This window comes from Bubalus kerabau, chromosome 3 (genome assembly GCF_029407905.1).
Source record: "Bubalus kerabau isolate K-KA32 ecotype Philippines breed swamp buffalo chromosome 3, PCC_UOA_SB_1v2, whole genome shotgun sequence".
NCBI classification, from domain to species: Eukaryota; Metazoa; Chordata; class Mammalia; order Artiodactyla; family Bovidae; genus Bubalus; species Bubalus kerabau.
Genome location: NC_073626.1, coordinates 180,554,732 through 180,573,988, shown reverse-complemented (window position 1 = coordinate 180,573,988; position 19,257 = coordinate 180,554,732). Strand labels below are relative to the sequence as shown.

At 47.7% G+C, this 19,257-nt stretch overlaps 1 protein-coding gene, 1 long non-coding RNA gene and 1 pseudogene across 6 annotated transcripts in view; 2 read left to right on the top strand and 1 right to left on the bottom strand.

Annotated features, from left to right (window-relative positions):
* DHDDS (dehydrodolichyl diphosphate synthase subunit) overlaps window positions 1-10,345 on the top strand; it is a 38,192-nt gene extending 27,847 nt beyond the window's left edge. For 2 of the 5 annotated variants that reach the window (XM_055574049.1, XM_055574046.1), the window contains one exon: window positions 7,905-10,345. In XM_055574049.1, coding sequence (XP_055430024.1) covers window positions 7,905-8,141 — 237 coding nt within the window. In that variant the 3' untranslated portion in view covers window positions 8,142-10,345. Of the gene's footprint in view, window positions 1-4,227; window positions 5,997-7,901 lie in introns of those variants that run through there. The other 3 variants (XM_055574045.1, XM_055574048.1, XM_055574047.1) reach the window with 3 other exon arrangements.
* Window positions 10,346-12,219: 1,874 nt separating this feature from the next.
* LOC129647007 (uncharacterized) lies at window positions 12,220-13,720 on the top strand. The gene is made up of 5 exons (XR_008712236.1): window positions 12,220-12,447; window positions 12,579-12,623; window positions 12,823-12,852; window positions 13,177-13,227; window positions 13,619-13,720. It is a non-coding gene; the product is annotated as an uncharacterized LOC129647007 (long non-coding RNA).
* Window positions 13,721-18,387: 4,667 nt separating this feature from the next.
* On the bottom strand, window positions 18,388-19,004 carry LOC129647359 (GTP-binding nuclear protein Ran-like; annotated as a pseudogene).
* Window positions 19,005-19,257: the final 253 nt, after the last annotated feature.

Here is a 19,257-nt window from a genome sequence, read left to right as displayed (position 1 = left end):
CACTGTGGAAACTCAGGAAAGGCTTCTCAGAGAGAATGGCCATTATTCACTGAAGGAATTAGCCTAACAAAAGATTGTAGAAGTGGAAGTATGCAACATCCAAGACTCTTCCAGAGGGATTAAAAACAAAATAGCACTATCTTCCCATTGTATAAAGCTGTGTTCTGCCAGGACTTGAAGTTCTGCTTTCAGTTTTGATCACTAGATCTTGAAACAGGTTTCATTAGGAGGGAGATTCACCTATATCTGATGAGGACTCTCCATCATAATGACAATGTGTATGCTGGTGGCAGCTAACTTACTGAGGGTCTGCTAAGGCACTTTGGTGTTTTCATATTTAACCCTTCTAACAATCCAGCAGCTTTGGTGTCCTCATTGTTCAGATATGGAAACAGAGGGATATGGTAACTGTCTCAAAGTCACAGAATTTTAAGCCCAAAGCTGGTGATGCTTCTTGAGTCTGGAGAGTTAATGGCCAGGAGGAAATAAAGATATAAGTCGGGGCTTCTCAGTCCCCCTGGCATCGGGGACTCCTTGGAGAAACTGATGAAAGCCATAGACCATCTCCCTAGAAAAACTGCAAAGGTCACTCTAACACATGGCATTTTGCATAGAATTGCACGAATCACTGAAGCACGTAAACTACTTCTGGAGGTTCACATAACCCGTGAAATCTTTCCCTGAATCCCAAGTCCAGAACTCCTGGAATAAGTCAGTGAGATTGTGTGCTTGATCATTTAGTCTCAGAATATGAGGAAACTGAAAGAGGAAGTTGAGTTCAATTGAAAGGAAAAACAGCAAAGTCTCAATTATCCACTGTCAGTGAGGAATGAATATCAGTTTTTCCACATGACCAAATCTCCCTTTAAGAACTAAAACTTCTTTATCCTTTTTTGATAGAGAACTTTCTGAAACATGTCCTGTGTGTAATTCATTGACACCTACTGTGTATTAGGCACTTGCTAATAATTATGATGATCAGAATAATCACATTCTCCTGATGCTGATAGTGATGGTAGTGATCCCATCTTGAAGCACTTCATTGTCCAGGATGGCCTTGAAAGATGGGATTCTTTCTCTAAGCTAGATGGTCTGCAGATACTTGACTTTAGGATTTCTTGTTTATGGTCAGTGGCTAATTTTGACAGCATTTCTTCTTCCCTTCTCTTCCTGTTTCCAGTTTTAAATGAGCTACAGGTAAGAAAACCAGTCAACCAAGCTTGTTAGAATTATATCTGTAAAGAAAGAGTAAACTGGCCTTTCATGAAGCCCAGAGGATCTTGGTGTACGAGCTTTTGTGTATGGCTATTCTTGTCTCTGGGCTTCCCTGGTGCTCAGATGGTAAAGAATCTACCTTCAACGTGGGAGACCTGCGTTCAGTCCCTGGGTTGGGAAGATCCCTGAAGAAGGGAACGGCTGCCCACTCCAGTATTCTGGCCTGGAGAATTCCATGGACAGTGGAGCCTGGCAGGCTACAGTCCATGGGGTCACAAAAAATCAGACACAACTGAGTGACTTTCACATTATTGTCTCTAATTAGGAAGCTCAGAAGTCTTTTAGTAATTCAGATTTCTCAGATACTTTCCCACATGGCTATCAGAGGAATTACCTCAAGTTTCACTCATTCCGTTAGTTCAATACAGTTCAGTCGCTCAGTTGTGTCCGACTCTTTGTGACCCCATGAACCACAGCATGCCAGGCCTCCCTGTCCATCACCAACTCCCGGAGTTTACTCAAACTCATGTCCATTGAGTCGGTGATGCCATCCAACCATCTCATCCTCTGTCGTCCCCTTCTCCCGCCTTCAACCTTTCCCAGCATCAGGGTCTTTTCCAATGACTCAGCTCTTCGCATCAGGTGGCCAAAGTAAATGTCTCATTCTATAAATGTCTATTACTGAGTACCTGGTCTGAGTCAGGCACTATGTTAGTATTCCACACAAGAGATTTAAGCAGTTAATTGGCCAGACAAGATCCCTACCTTCATGGAGATTATATTTTTACTTGAGGAGACAGATAATAAGTAAACAAATATATGCAATAAGGCAGTGAAGAAACAGAGTGTTGTCCTAGAAAGGAATGAAGCAAGCAAGAGGTGCTGAGTGGAGCAGTCAAGGAAGGTCTTGATAAGCCGTGATATTAAAGATGAGAAGTAGCCAGACATGTAAAAATCTAAGGGAGAAGGATTATTCTCTGTAGAGGGAGCAGGAAGTGGAAGGATGCTACAGTTATATAGTTTAGGTCTTAGAAGAACAAAGAGGCCAGCATGCACGAAGAAGGATGTGAGATGAAGCTGGGTAGGAGTCAGGCCTCTGATCATTCACGGCCTTGTAGGCTATGGGGACACATCTGAAGACTTCTGATCAGAGGGAATGGCAGGATCTAATTTACATTTTGTATAAGTCACTCAGGATTTTCACAGGGCAGGAGTCAGAGATCAAATTCCTAGAGTTGTCCAGGTGGGAGGATGTGGCCTCGAGGTGGGGTGGCGGCTGCAGAGAAGGGGAGGGCTGAGTGGACTGAGATGAAGGAAAAACAAACACTAAAACAGAAACAAATGAAACTAAGTTGATAATACAACCTTCAGAGAAAGGGATTAATTCCAGTTACCTGAACATAGTTCTCTGATTATACATCTTTATTCTTATATTCTAAGAATAATACAAACTGGAAATCAAACTTAAACATTACTTAAGAGGTTTATCAGTGGTAATGTTAATGATGTAATTCTGAAATTCTTTCATGCCTCTTGTAGAAGAAAACCAATGAGCATGAATATTAATGTTACTAGGAACCAAAACATTTAGGTTTTGGCCTGGGCAGTTGGGTGGATGGTTCTGCTGTTTTCTAGAATGGGGTGGAACATGTTTAAGGACAACCGTTAAGAGTTTCATTTGGTACCGAAGAATCATAATTCCAGACATTTATTGACTTTGTAGCACGTGTCAGGCATCCTTTTACTTGATTCTATGTAGTTCTATAAGGTATATACTACTCTTAATTGCCTCCATTTTTAGAGTGAGGAGACCAAAGTAATAACAGATATTGACTGTCCTGAACTCTTTCTCAGCAGACCCCATGGGGGTTTTGGCCAGATTTCCTCTGCCCGGGAGCATTCATACTCTGTTTCTAGAAATCTTAGCACCTCAGCAGAAGCACTAGCAGTCTAGTCCAGACTAAGCATCCTGGCCAGTATGCTGTCAGACTAGAGAGCTGATCTTTCTGATATCCACCTTGTATGTGTTCTGTATCCTCACCAAATTGGATTGTTCAGTTCCTTATTCTCATCCCCTTTGGTTTTCTGCCTCCACATCTGTGTTCTTGCCCCATCTCCCAAATTCTTATTGTTCAGTTTGAGCTTCTCTGTCTCTAAGCCCAGCCCAGTATGTCCTGATGCCCTGCAGGAAGCCAAGGTAGGGAGCTGGGTTCTTGACCTAGCTCACTGGGATGAGGGCAGGTGCTGGATGCTAATGGAAGCAGGGACTCAGCTACAAATTGTTGGAAGCTAGATCCTGGTATCTGAAGGGATCGTGAAAGTTTCCAGGTGGTCACCCTTCATCTTAGAGAATGGGGGCTAGCAAAGGGAAGCAATCTTGACAATGACACAGTAGGACAGAGAAAATCAGGGTGGGGAAGGGTTGGGCAGCAATACAGAGCCACTGATTCTCAGTTACAAGCTGCATGGATGGTAGGTCCCCGGGGATCTTTCCTCAGAGATGAGGAGTAATAGTGTGGTCCACCTGATCTGTAATGATGTAGAGGGAGAAGATAAAGGTTCCCACTAAACTTCCTTTGATGCATCTGTCAGAGGTTAAATACTAGGCTGGCTCAATCAACCATTTTATTTCTAGTACTCTAAAGGTAGTCAATGTCTTCTCCTCAAGAGAAGTTAGAAAACTTCAGCTGTTATCTCAGACATTCCTGACTTTGAATCATGGTGCTGCCTACTGGCTATGTGACTGACTAGGCAATTACTTAACCCTTCAGAGAATCACTTTTCTCATCTGTAAAATGAGAGAAGTAATGATAATACCTGCCTCACAAGTTTGTGATCAGCCTTCAGTGAACTAATACATCAAGAGAACTCAGTGCAGTGGTGGAACAGAGTTCATTTTCAGAGACTGGTGGTCAGTATAGTTCATCATGTGTGTCTCTGGGCTCTTCATTAGACTTCATCTGTCTCCAGAAAATCCACAGACACTTAGCACTCTGCTCATCCCATCTCCAGGACAGTTCCCTTGGCACGGAGACTCTGGGTGCTCGTCAGAATATCATGTTACCAGCAGGAGGTGCTGTCTCAGCCCTCCGAAACGCATCCCACTTGCTACCAACCTGGGGAGATGGGGACTCAAGAGAGGACTTATTAGCTGGTGAATGTTTTGAAGCCCAAGACCTGTATCCTCTTTCCATGCCCTAGTGAGGTCAGTGGACCTGAGGATTTATGTACTGTGGAGGGGCCATTACATCTGGTTCCCTAATTCTGCTGAACAGAGAACAAGAGCAGAGAGTCTTAATGCCCAGGAGAAGTTTATATTGATAGTTTAGAGTCCCATTTCTCAAAATCAGCTCCATGAAGCCCTTACACCAAGACCACAGAAGGTCTGTATAAGAAGTATCTATGGTAATTATTAACGCCCTCCCCCAATTGCTCCTTATACAGGGAGAGTAGACAGTATGGTCAGGGAGAGAGAAGTTGACCATTAGGACCTCCATTAGCCTAGATTTTCAGAGTCTGAGTACCTGAGAAGAACTTAGAACACCTTTGAGGCGGGGTGGTAGATCCAGACCATCTGATTGCACAGAGGCATCCAGATGCAGGTCACTGGTTCCCCACTCCGCCCCTAGAAAGTACAGCTTATCCAGAGGCACACAACACATGTCCTATAGATCTTTCAAGAAGTCACCTTAGTGGAAACCAAGGGAACTTTAACTCACTGTGTGACTTAGGCCAAGTCCCTCCCTAGCTTGGTGTCATTGTCTGTACAGGAGAAGTACAGAGCTGATGGGCTTTCTGCTCTCCCCTGACTCTGTCATCCTAACAGTGAATTGCTGATTCCTGGCAAATTAGGGGCCAGACTCTGCCCGACTGCCACCTTTCTGCTCAACACTCAGTCTCGGGCTGCCATTTGGAAAAAGCCAGAGCAATTTTAACCAGCTCCGCATCTCCTGCCTCTGTGGCTGGCTGGCCTCATCGTTTCTGTTTGGCTAGAACTTTGCCTACCTAGTCACAAGCAGTGGTGACAGAAGAATAGCTACCTGTTAATAGCCAGGCACCAGATTGGGCATTCATTATCTGCTTTTTCTTCAAACCACCCAATGAGATGGATGTTATCATCCTCATTTTGCAGATGAAGAAATAGGCTTAGTGAGGTGAGGACATTCTTTGAACAGAAACTTCTCAAACCCCAATGTTCCAGGCAGACTCACTGGCCTAATCACCCTGTCTGATTTCATCAGTCTGCCCATTATTGCCCTGCCTAATATTCTCCTCCCCCATACACTCTACCTTTATCTGACTCTTCCCCATTGGTTAAATGGAGAAGGCAATGGCACCCCACTCCAGCACTCTTGCCTGGACAATCCCATGGACTGAGGAGCCTGGTAGGCTGCAGTCTATGGGGTCACTAAGAGTTGGACACAACTGAGCGACTTCACTTTCACTTTTCACTTTCATGCATTGGAGAAGGAAATGGCAACCCACTCCAGTGTTCTTGCCTGGAGAATCCCAGGGATGGGGGAGCCTGGTGGGCTGCCATCTATGGGGTCGCACAGAGTCGGACACGACTAAAACGACTTCGCAGCAGCAGCAGCATTGGTTAAAGTTCATCTGGTTCTGCCTGCCCATGAGATTCCACTGCCCCTTGACCTTCATCAATCACAATTTCTTTCCTCTGAATTACTCAGCCCTTTCCCTTACCTTCCTAATGACCCTTACCACATTCCATCAGTACTATGGCATTTGGGTACATCTCTGTGTTCTCAGCTTGTGAGCACATGGATTGTGGTAACTATATCCTGTGCATTTCTGAACCCCCAATAAGGTCCCACATGTGGGACCCAGGGTCCTCCCTGACCAAGGCCAGGAAGAAGCCCTTCTAGCAAGATGGAGACACTTAAGCAGCAACTTCTCAAACTTGTTTAGCCTTCATAGCACCACACGTGAGTTCGTTATCATAGCAGAAGAGTGCCCTTGAATGCCTTGGATCATTTAAGAGCCTGGAGTGGGTATTTTCTAGATTTTTCATTTCTCATCTTTGTGGTGGTGGTGGTGTTTAGTTGCTGAGTCATGTCTGAATCTTTTGCGACCCCATGGACTATAGCCCTCCAAACTCCTCTGTCCATGGGATTTCCAAGGCAAGAATAGTGGAGTGGGTTGCCATTTCCTCCTCCAGGAGATCTTCCCAACCCAGGGATTGAACCCACATCTTCCGTGTCTCCTGCATTGGCAGATGGGTTCTTTACCGCTGTGCCTTATTCATGCAATAAATCTTTATTGTTGAGAAGATGCTAGAAAATCACTTCCCTACTCTGAATCTCCATGTCTGTCTCCAGCAGATAGAAAGTCCCTAGCTCTATTGTGAGGGTCAAGTGAGACAACAGATGAAGCGCTTGTGTATGTATAAGATATTCCTTAAAGGAGGAACACAGAGCAGTCCAGGTGTTCACAGGCTGAGTAGGACACAGACAGGTATCCAGATACCACAGTACGAGGTAGAATGTGGTGGAGGGGCACCAAAGGTATAGGATGCCAAGTTGGCAGCAGGATGGGAGTTTCTCCAACATGGAATAGGACTGGCAGGAGGAACTCTGAGGCTAAGGTTCTGCAGCCTGTTAGCAAGAGCAGAGAGCATCAGTAAGGCACAGCACGGCCTTGGTTCTGCTCCAAAAGGATTTTCGCCTCCCGTGCCAGGAACATCCTCCATGGCCTCCTGGGGGCATACGGTCAGCCTGTTGAACAGGTACAGGGTGCCCCAAGTGCCAGAAAGAAAGAGCCACAGTCTCTTTCCTCCAGGAGTTCATGGTTTGTCTGAAGACACAGTATGAGAAGTGCTGCCAAGGAATGTAATCACTTACCTGGTGTCAGAACTGATTCCAGGAGCCCGAGGGCTCTATGGAGCCTTCAACGGCTCCTTTTCTAACAGAAATGGTGGACTGTGGTCCTAATACCTATTCTAGAGGCAGAATGCAGTAAGTGGCTTAGGAAATCTGAACCTGCTTCTCAGAATGTTCACAGGAGGGTCATTTGCTGAGCAGGTCAGCCTGGTCTCACATGAGAGGCAGTTCTGGACCCAAACCCTGAAAGGTAACTTAGGAAGTTGGGAAGATGACCCCCTCAGAGTGCCTGGGGAATAAAAAGTAATGACCCAATGGATATGCCCCAGGCAGGAATAGAACCTTCCTTGCATCAGAGAATAAGCAATAATAACTTGTAAAATTGCTATTTCTGTTTGAGAGCCTGCTAATATGCTGGAGGGGTTTTGCATATATTATCTCTAATCCTTAAAACCATTCTTCAAGATAGGCACAACCCCCACTTTACAGATGAAGAAATGAGGTTAGGAGAGGGTTTGTCCAAAGCCACAAAACTAGGTGGTGGGAGAACCAGAAGTCAGACCCAAATTTGCTGGTTCCCTTCCAAGTGCACACCTGAGAAGAATTTCGCGAAATAGAGAAGCTCCCACCCCAAAGAGACCAACATGGATCCAGAACTGGCAGCGCCCTGCCTGTACAATGTGGGCACCACCCATTGCATACCTACTCCCAGATCTTTCCAAATGTGATCCAAACGCCCCACTGTTCCACTTAACTTGGCCAGTCCTGTGCCCCACCCTCACCTCCTCCATTCCAATTCCACCCAAGCCTAAAGATGATTTCCCCACCCCAAACCCTGCTTTTCTCTAGCAGAAGGCCCGAGACATGTATGCAGAGGAGCGGAAGAGGCAGCAGCTGGAGAGGGACCAGGCTGCGGTGACAGAGCAGCTGCTGCAAGAGGGGCTCCCGGCCAGTGGGGACCCCCAGCTCCGACGGACACGCTTGCACAAACTCGCAGCCAGACGGGAAGAGCGGGTCCAGGGCTTCCTGCAAGCCTTGGAACTCAAGCGGGCTGACTGGCTGGCACATCTGGGCACTGCATCAACCTGAGTGAGGCTGGCCTCCTGCCACTTTGCCCTACCCTTGGCTTCCAGGGCCCCACTCCCCTTTCTTTTCTTGGCGAAAGGCACCTCCCTCCTGATGATGAATTGTGTTCCTTGGCTTAGCAAGGAAGCCCGAGGCTAGGTCTGCTGGCCAAATATCTATGGGCTACCTGGGACAGTGCCGCTGGGGAGAGGGATAGGGGTGAGTCTCAAGTACCCTGAGCCCAGCTGTGATCACAGTAGGTCTGAGGAGCAGAGGGCCTCAGCTCTTCCATCTTTGCCACCTCTACCTGTACTCCTAGGTGCACTTTGGTTTTCCACCAGCACATCCTTCAACACACAAAATTTGGGGGAAGAGGTCTCCCCCAAACCTTGGCCCTTTACCCATCCATCTTAGCCATCACAAAAGATGTGGCCCCACCGTGGATTTGCTGGTAAAGAGCTAATAGATGGCCAGCATGATTTAGGCAAAGAGGAGGCAGAGACAGAAAATTTGCCCATCTGCTGCTCCTCCTCCTTGGCTCTCCACCTGGGATTTGCTATTGAATCTTACCCCCTCCCACCACGCTGGGCTGATTGCTCACTGAAAGGCTCAGCGCCCCCAATGGTGCGAGGAAGCCAGGCGGGTGATTACAATCCAATTACCTATTGTCGACTCAGCCCACACAAGCTTTTCTCCTCCTCTTGCAGGGCATGGGGCCAGGCTCCACTCCCCAGTGAGATGGGCCCCCTCCATTGCCACAGGGTAACAGAAGAGCCTGTAGGCCCTGGTGAGTCTAATCTAGCACAGGCCGCCTCCCATGGATCACATGAGGACCAAGAGCACAGAAACCAGCCCGTCTCCCAACTGACTGCCTCCTTGCCCTCAGCATCTCGGACTCTGCTTCCCACCTCCACAGCCTTTGAGGCTTTTCTCAGCTTTTGACCTGGCCCCCTAAGTAGGCTGTGAGATGATTTAGTCTCAGCATGGCAGAGTCTCAGCTTGTGAGGGCCAAGGTTGCCCAGCAGGGAGATAAGGGCCAAGTCAAGGGCTGTGTCCTTTCCCTTACCTCTCCCTGCCAGGCCTGGCTGCAGAGCTGCTGAGAGGATTAGTGCCTTTGAAGAGCTGTCTGTCTGAGCAATTCCGTGCTTCAGGTGCCCCACAGCAGCCAGCACCAGCGAGTAATACCAACCAAACGCTGTGTCTTCCCATTTTACTTTCTGCAAACTATTTCCCCAGCACCTCCCTCTAGGGGAGAGGTGGGGTCTTGCAAGCAGTGCTAAGAGCATATTCTTTAAAACCCCTAACTTCCCTGTATTCCAATCGTCTCCCCTTTCTGTGCCTGGATACCTGGCACAAGAGACCTTGTGCGCATCATCACTGCTCCCAGAATCAGGCATGAATGCCAGACACTGCGATGGAAAAGCCAATCAGTGCACCCTTTGGCAAGTCCCACACACACACCTGGCACTCCCCACTACCAATGCCTGGCACAGGGTTCCCAGAGAGCAGGTGCTGTACATTTTCCAGCTTTACAATGAGGCTGTTGACAGCCTTAATTAGGGAGGCATGAATTATGCGGCTATAAAGGCAGAGCCCTACAATTAAGGCGGGAAAGAGGGGCTGGAGGCAGCAAACGGAATCTGCCCTGTGAGCATGGTAGTTGAGTCCTTGTCTCCTTTCTGGGTCTGACTTTCCCTAACGTGATCAGGGGTACCGCAGAGGTGATTAATGGGCAGGCATCTCTCCGGCCTGAGGTCCTGTATTCTGGGAGAAGTACACGGGGTTGGGGGAGGGGCTAGTGGCTGCCTCGGGAGGCACGGGAGGGGTGAAAAGCAGCTGAGGGATCACGGATGCTTTGAACCGGGCTGCAAATAGTTGATACGAAGTCACCGTGATTGCTTTCGACCGGTATGATTTGTACAAACCAGCTCAACCCTTGCCTCAAGAAACTCGGTGCGACCTATTTAAATGTCCTCCCACCTGTGAGCCAACCCCCCCCCCACACACACACACAACTTGAGGATATTTATCGTGTTGTGTTCTCTTGGGTGTCAAATAGAATTTTAAAAATTCTTTCTTAGAGGTAAAACTTGCTTGCGAGTGCAACTGAAGACCGCGTTTTGCTGCAGCAATTGTCCACCTCCCTCAGGTGCACTCGGCCACTTCCAGGATCCCTAGCTTTGGGGGCGGAGGGGGGAGCCACTGGAAGAGCCCTTTTGCCATCGCAACACCTGTTCCTCTACTTGTTTCCTAATCCCTGGACGCTTTCCTCCACCCTCCTTTTCATCGCGCAAGTGAAAGGAAGCCAGCCTGCCAGTGTGGAAGGAGGGATTTCGCCAGCTGCGTTAGCAGCGCCCAGGCTTGGTGGCCGCGTCGGGTGGGGGCAGCTGAGCTTGATGTCTCCGAAGCGGGTGGAGCTTAGGGGGAGGGGAATGCTAGTAGGCCGCCTTGGCAGCCACTCTCCATCATTCGGTAGCGGGGTTCTGAGGTCCGGGAATACAAGGACCTAAGGGAGCCCAGCCGCCCGACAGGCTTCGGGGGGCGGTGGCGGGGGGGGCTTTGTTGGTATTTGGGGAGGCGGCTGAGCAACGGGTGCTGAAAGGACAGCTCCTACCTGCCCCACTGCACCCGAAAGGCACCTCTACGCATAAAGTCTTCCCGCTGGATCCTCTACCCCACCTCGAGTGGTCCGCCTTCCAGGTGAGGTGCACGAAAGGCTTCCTCTGAGTGGCAGCTTGGAAGGATGCACGTCCGGCTGCGCCAAGCTGGCTTCCCGGCTGTTTCCCCACTTCAGGCGTCAGCCTCGGCCCTGGGAACTGCAGCCCGTGCCTCCAAGCCGCGCGCTTCCTCCCGCCTCCGGCGGAGAAGGGCAGTGCGGCCAGGCCTAGCAAACCCCTCTTCTGGGGCCCCCAGCGGGAACAGGAAGGAAAGCGGCTGAGATGCGCCCTAAGTGTCGCACGGCTTGGAGAAGTGGGTAGCTCGGTTGCATAAGGTGGAAGGAACTTGGTAGTTTGCAAAAGCCAAGCTCTTGGCGGGAGCCGAAACCCAGAGCCCGCCGACTCACACCACAACCACCACCGCTCCCCCCCCCCCATTTACTGCTTTCGACGCGCGCCTCCCCCACTGCGCCCCCACCCCCTCGGCGCGCCGCCGTCTCGCGCGCCCTACCCCCCCCCCATACCCCCCTCCTCACTCCCTCCAGAGGAGGTGAGTTTAAACCCCGCCCACGTGACCCCAGCTGGGCCAATGAGCGGCGGCGGGAGGTGAAATCCGGTTCTAACCGGTCCGGGGCTCCCAGCGCTATAAAAACTTTATAAACCCCCCGGAGCCCGAGCAGTGTGAAGAAGAGGCGAGAGCGACCCCTGGATCGACTTAAAGCCCGCGCGCCACTGCATCCCCGTGTCCAGCGCCTACGTCCCGCCGCCGCAGCCACCATGCCCAAGAGAAAGGTACGTGGCGCGAGGGCCCCAGGCGCTGGGCCGCCGCCGCCGCCGCCACTACCACCACCACCGTCAGTGCTGCTCCGCCGCTCTCCTCGGCTTCGGGGCGCGCGAGCCGGCTGCGATGCTGGAGCAGGCTCAGCCGCCCGGCACAGCGTCTCGAGGCGGTGTCAGGCGGCCCCAGGCTACCCTGCGCGGTTCGTCTGCCCGCGGGCGCCAGAGGCCATATTGGAGGAGCGGCGGCCGCGGCGGGAGGAGCCATGTTGGCGGCTGTTTATCCCGCTCCCCTCGGGCTCGACGTGCCCTCCCCCCATGGCTAAGCTCTCCCTCCCTCCTCCCGTCCCTTCCCCGCGGGCGGGCAATTCAAACCCGAAAGGGCGGGAAGGCGGCGTTCTGGGTTGGCGGGCGGGGGGAACGCGCTGCCGCCAAAAAACCGCCGCCGTGAGGGGGCGGGACCCTCCCTCCTGGGGGCGGGGCTTCGATGCGGCCCCGCCTCCACCCGCGAACCGCCCACGGCCCCAGCGCACGAGACTCGGCGCCGGTGCGCGCCGCTGCCGCCCACGGGTTCCCCCCTCAGCTGCGTGCGCCTGCCGTCTCCCGCCCTCGACGGCTGCCATGGCAACGGCGCTCGGGCCCCGCCCCCGGAGGGGTTTGTTTGCTCCCTGTGCAGCTGTTGCTTCTGCCTGGCGCGGCGGCGCGGGCCGCACTTCGCGCGCCTAGCTCCAGGTTTCCCCTCGTTTCCCCCTGCTGATTGGGGCTCTTACGCTCGCTGTCTAAGCGCGATTCGAGCCTGCTCGGGCGTGCAGCTTGACACAAAAGGTCACTCCTAGACCTTTCTAAGCACTTGGAGGATTTGCAGAGGAGCTGGAGATGCTACAAACTGACGATTTGTATGTCCTGGAAAAAGTTGTGTACAAGATTCCCATTGATCCCCCCATCCCCGGGACTTAAGTTTTCTGAATCATTAAGAATTGCTTCAGAAGCTGCAACTTTCTTAGCTTTTGCTTTTTTTTTTTTTTAGGCTGAAGGGGATGCTAAAGGAGATAAAGCCAAGGTGAAGGACGAAGTAAGTCTTTCTACTTTTGGAATCTCACAAAGCTTTGGGCCCCTTCAGTGGAGCCCACACCATATCCTTAGTCCTGAATTTACCTCAGTAAGCTCTCTTTAGTCCCTGGAGTCCAGAACAACTTAGCTCCAAAACTTGTGTTTTTAAGTGGTTCCACTGCCCTATTTGTAACTTTTTTTCTTTTTTTTTTTTTTAATAGCCACAGAGAAGATCTGCAAGATTATCTGCTGTAAGTGTGTCTGCTTCTAAACTTTCATGTTATTCTCTGAAACTAAAAAGTGCTGGAAAACAATTCCGTTTACTTCCCATGAGTTAGTCTCTTGCCCATTGGAGTTTGCTCGTTGTGAAATTGTGTTGACTGTAGCCAAAGTGGGACACTTCTGAGTGTTGTTTGAGTGGGTTTCTGAGGATAAGTTCTAATACAAAGCCCACTGCAAACTTTACAAAGTTGGAGAAACTTCTATGCCAGTGATACTGTGGTTTGGTTGTGGGTGGTTTTCTTTGGTCTATTGTACTAATGTTTTCTGCTTTCTTTCTCTCCCCCAAATAAAAGAAACCTGCTCCTCCAAAGCCAGAGCCCAAGCCTAAAAAGGCCCCTGCAAAGGTGAGCAAGATGGTGAGACAAACATTGCCTATAGGATTTATGCAAAAGTCTGAATAGTTGTCTCATGTTGCTGACTGGGAGACCTGCTATAAACAAATTCTTTTGTTGACACAAAGTTGAGATTTGACAAAGTTACTAGGGCTGGTCCTTAACCAAAACCTCTGTCTTCAGTTTACAGCAAATTCTGCACTTGGGTATTAAAACACCAAAGTGTTTAAGCTGTTTTATTCTATTATTTGCACCTGAAAGATTCTGTATATTGAAGACCACAATTTGGTTTTCTTTGTCAATGGGGGGCGCGTTTGTTTTATATTTGATAAAGCAGACTGTATCCTGGTGATATGAAATGAGGAGAAACAGCTTTTTTTTTTTTCCTCCCTCCCCTTTTTAGAAGGGAGAGAAGGTACCCAAAGGGAAAAAGGGGAAAGCTGATGCTGGCAAGGATGGGAATAACCCTGCAGAAAATGGAGATGCCAAAACAGACCAGGTACAACTACTATTTTCACTTTCTTTAGGTCTGCTCTTTCAGTTACTGATCCCAAAAGCTTTTATGGCCTTTTTCTTGCATTTGCATCACTCCCCAAGTGTCCCTTTTAATCCAGAGTTTACTTGTGGTTTTTTACCCCCTGTGAATTTAATCTGGATTCCTGAAGTCTCTGCCATCCAGTATATGAGAGCCTTGTCCTTGGCTTAAGCGTCACTCCTGCTACACCATGGTTTTCAAGCAGGGAGTAACCTCACACCTTGTCATGCTGATGTGTCCCCTTCCCCAGTTTCACAGTAAGATCCAGAGGGGAAGTGACTTAGTAAAGTTACCTACTAAGTCATTTTAAAAAGAAGTACTGCGTCTCTAAGATAGTTTCCAAGTCTGCTTATTGTATTCTTCTGTCCTTTTCTTGCAGGCACAGAAAGCTGAAGGTGCTGGAGATGCCAAGTGAAGTGTGTGCATTTTTGATAACTGTGTACTTCTGGTGACTGTACAGTTTGAAATACTATTTTTTATCAAGTTTTATAAAAATGCAGAATTTTGTTTTACTTTTTTTTTTTTTTAAGCTATGTTGTTAGCACACAGAACACTTCATTGTTGTTTTTTGGGGGAAGGGCACGTCACTAACAGAATGTCTCCGAAGCTGAATTGACGTGGGGGAAAAATACCTTTCCCGTCTAGTTTTGAGAGACTTCCTCTTGGTTCCCAGGAAGGAGGGATTCCTTGATGTTGACACACATGAGCCACCTTGGCACAAACGGCCTTGTGGTGTGGGGAACTAAACTTTAGTTTTTATGTCCTCTTCTCCCTCTCCACCTCAGCACAGACTTGACTCCCCTAACCCAGAGACCTGTTGGAACCTGAACCCCGTGCCCCCCCCCCAAAATTGATGACCAGTATGTCAGGCAATCTGGACTTTCTAGTGTCACCATTGAGATGGCGTCCTTCAAAAGAGCAGCGGTTCCTTTTTTTAGACTGTGGCTCCTCAGAGTGATACTTCTGCCATTTTCATTTCCATTTCCTGAAAGTCAGGGTCGGCTTGTGAAAAGTTGTTAAACAACATGCTAAATGTGAAATGTCAACCCTCACTCTAAACTTTCCCTGTTCAGAGCATCACATGAAGATTTCATTGGGTTTTATAGTGGCTTTCTGATTTTGGTAGTCCATTGAAAAAGGGAGTTTGAAAGTTGTATACTGTTAACGATTGTCTGCCCATGTCCTGCCTGAAATACCATGATTGTTTATGAAAAGTATCTTTAATAAAGCTGGATACAGTTTGGCTTGGAATGCTGCTTTTAATCTTTTCCCAGGAGTTGGGGGAGCCTGGTTTCTCCCAAGTCTCTTGGGACAGGATGCATTCTGGTGTGAGGTGTAGAGGCTCCATGTACAGTCGATCTTTATGGTCCATCTATAGAACACAGTGCCGCATGGAGTTGGGAAAGATCCCAGGAGCAGACTGCTGGTGAGGCTGGGAGCAGAGAAGTGGTTTCTGTACTTGGTTATACCTGAAGTGTATCTTTAAATGCAGGTATCTGGTAGGTGTGACGTTTTGGCCTGGTAGGTGACAGTAAAAGAGCCTTTCCACTTCACTCGCATTTAAGGTCTCTGTAAAGTTAGCATATTAATAGATGCAGCTATATATTCCTTAAGCACACCAAAGGAAGTGCTTTGGTGTCTACACAGTTGGCCATAGGATGTGTAAGGCAGATGGCACCCTGCTCTTGAGTAAGTGATTATAAATTCTTGTCCTTGCTGGTGAAGTATTCTAGCTCCACAAACAAAGATGTTAGTGGGGACTTTACTCATTCCTTTAGCTTGAAGACCCTTCAGAGAAACCCTTTCTTTTAGAAAAATAGCAAGAACTCATCTGTTCGGAAATCAAACTTGTAATAAATTGACAGTTGCAATTTGAATTTGCTTTCACAGGTCACCTCTTATTTGAGGGGAGTTAACATATTGGGTTGGCCAAAAATTTGAAAGTGCTTATGGAAAAACAAACTTCTTGGCCAGCCCAATACGTTGGAGACTAGTTTTTTTAAAAACCTTATGTTACTTTATCCCTTTAGTCAAAAAGGTAGAGCTTTCATATGGGTTAAGCTCTTTGTTGGTACCTTTTCTATTATCTCTGACCTTCAATTTTGAGACAATTGTGTAATCCAAGTGTTAACACCCTTTTTACTAATGGGGAAATAGATGAAGAAACTTGTTCAAGGTTATATGTACATCTAAGGAGTAGCAAAGTCCTGGTTCAAACCCCTGACTTGAGTGAAAAATAATTTCAAAGTTCGACTTGTATTAGGGGGCACTATTAGGAGAAGGTATACTTTGCCCACTTGGGCAATTTCAGGCATTTGCCTCCATTATTGCTGAAATAGTTCTAGGGTGTTGGTTGTTAATTTTTATTCAGGGATGGTGTCATTTTCCAGAGTGGAGCCTGTTACAACTGTTAAGAGTCGGTATGGCAACTTGTTATTGCACAGAAGTTGCAGGATTTGAGAAAGCCACAGTTAAGGTTACCTTATCAGTATTTGTTAAGAGTTCACATTGTTGAGACCTGTTGAGACATAGACCAGGCTAGGAGTTTGGCCACTTTCTGTCCTTTACTCTTTGGGTCAGTCCTATGTAGATGTTATCCCCATTTTATAGTTAAGTGATTCCGAGGTGAAGTGACTGGCTTAGATTATATTCAGTAACCATCTTTTTGTGTTTCCTAGAAATTAGGATGAAGAAGGTGAGCTTGAATTTTTTTTTTCTTTCCTGGAAAATATTTACTGACTTGACTGACTGTGGAGCATGAGAGTGCCTGGGCTTACAAATCAAGAAAGTAGATGTGAAAACCTTGTAAGGACATTTAAGACAATGCTACAGCTTGATCAGTGGCAGTCCTGACTTGAACATCTTATAAAAACATTCCCTTCCCCGTGCCCTGTCTCCAAGCCCAATTGGGAAGAGTTGCCAGTAACCTGCCTTGGGCTGCTTTCTTGACTCTTTAAAAAAGAAAAAAAAAAAAAATCAAATGGCTTAAACAGGAAGATTTCTGTCCCTAAGAAAACTCCTGGCTTAGAGTGGTTTCTAAGAACCCAGGTGGTTCTTTCCAGCTTTTCTGCCCTGAGAGTGTGGTCCACCCACCACCCCTCCCCTGTCAGCTGCTGCAGACCTCGGCTTCACACCAGTGTGCAGAGGCAGAAGATAGTTTGTTTTTTTCTTCTTAAGAATAATGAATTATTTCACAGATGTGCCTTAGTAGCTTGAGTCTAATTGGGCAAAAGTAGATCACCTGCTCACACTTAAGCCAGTCATGGCAAGAGGGATGGAACCACAGAATCTGTTGAGGATTCAGCCAGAATTACTGAAATTAAATAGGTTAGAGATGGTAACAGAAGAACTGAGTGGATAATCACCACTGCACTCCAGTCCTGTGATGTCTCCAAGCTTCACCTTGCCTGGCTTGACTGCAGCATTTAATATTGCTGAGCACAGGCCCCTGATCTTATTTCAAAGTGAGAAAAAATTCACCCCGTAAATTCCACCATTTTAACACATAGTTGAGTGGTTTTTAGAATATTCACAAGTTTATACCACAGTTTCCACTATGCGGAATATTTTTAGCACTCCAGAGAAACCTCATAGCTACTAGCAGTCATTCCCCGTTCCCCTTCCCACCAACCCTAGGCAACTGCTAATCCCTATTGTCTTTTAATTTTTTAAATTTTTTTTGAAGTAGAGTTGTTCCACATTGTCTTTAGTTTAGCCAATTAAAGACATTCCATCTAAATGAAGTCTTAGAATACATAGTCTTGTGACTGGCTAATCTCACTAAGCATGTGCACGCAGGTATTTCATTCCTCCTATTGCCAAGTGTCCATTGGATGGATGATAACCGTATTTTAGCCATTGATGAGTTGGGCATTCAGGTTTCTTCTTTTTGGCTATTATGAATACTGTTTAAAATATTGTATACAGGTTTTCTATATGGGCATATATTCAGATCTTTGGGGCATATACATAGAAGTGGAATTGCTGGGGCATATGGTATCTCTTACGTTTAACTTTTTGAGGAACCAACAGTTTTCCATAGCAGCCGTGCCATTTTACATTCCCACCAGTGATAAATGAAGGTTCCGTTTTCCCCATGTCCTCACCAACACGTATTATTTTATTATAGGCATCCTGGTGGGTATGAAGTGATGTTTCATTGTGGTATTGACTTACATTTCCCTTATGACTCGGACGTTGAGCATCTTTTCATGTGCGTCGGCCATTTGTATACCTTTTTTTATTTTGGCCAAGGGCTTATGGGATCCTAGTTGCCCAGCTAGGGGTTGAATGTGTGCCTCCTGCAATAGAAGCACAGGAGTTTTAACCACTGGAATGCCAGGAAATTTATTTATTTATTGAGAAATGTTTATTTAGATCTTTTGTCCATTTTTAATTGAGTTATCTACTGTTGAGGTGCAGGGGTTCTTTGTATATTCTGCATACTAGATTCTCATCAGGTATATGATTTGCAAGGACTCCCATCCTATGGGATTATATTTTTTTGTCCTGTGACTATAGCAGTCTTTATATCTGAAATTCAAGAAGGAAACAGCTGTGTTCCAAAGCAGACTCTCAGGTCCAAAAAATGAAGGTATTTTTTTGAACTGCCACCTTCACTCCAAAGCCCATCCATCTCAGCATCCAAAGATTAAGGACACGTTCTGCCTAGCTATATAATAGAGCGGCAGACTCGGCACCACTGACGCCACAGGGCCGTTGCCTATGAAACGACGTCTGCCGCGGGGCCCCAGCTTCACTTTCTCACACTTAGCATCTTCGTCCGGGAGAGCGGTTGTCTGAGCATCCCTCTAGATCGTGCTCATGCTGTGCTGCCAAGGCTATGCTGGCAGGGCAAGAGCCGGCAGGCTTCAGACTCCAAGAGGAACGGCCTTGCAAGGCTGTAGTTGCTTGTGGCAGCAATGTCATAGTATTGAAGATTCTTTCTGGGCAAGACAGTTGACTTTGCCTTAACCTTTCGGTCCTTAACATCTACTTCGTTGCCACACAACACAATGGGGATGTTCTCCCACTCGTACCAGATACCTATGCCAGTTAGGCACATTGTTGTATGTAACTCAATTCAACATCAGACATCCTGACAGCACACTGAGCCTTGGATATGATAGTCATCTCTCAGTCCACCAAGTTTCTCCTAACCGACTGTATCACATATGCTGAATTTAATAGGTCCTCTGTTGGTGTGGAACTCAAGGAGATGGCCCTCAACACCCAAGGTGGTGGTGGTGGTGGTGGTTTAGTCGCTAAGTCGTGTCAAAATCTTGTGACCCTATGGACAGAGGAGCCTGGCAGGCTACAGTCCCTGGGATTCTCCAGGCAAGAAGACTGGAGTGGGTTGCCATTTCCAAGGTAGCTACATAATCTCAGAGTCACCGGTCAGATGTTTTACCAGTTTAGTTTTTTCTAGTACCACCATCACCAGGCAATACAAGCTACTTGGAAATGAACTTGGGGTTCTCCTTGGTCAGCCATTGTGTTATTTCCGG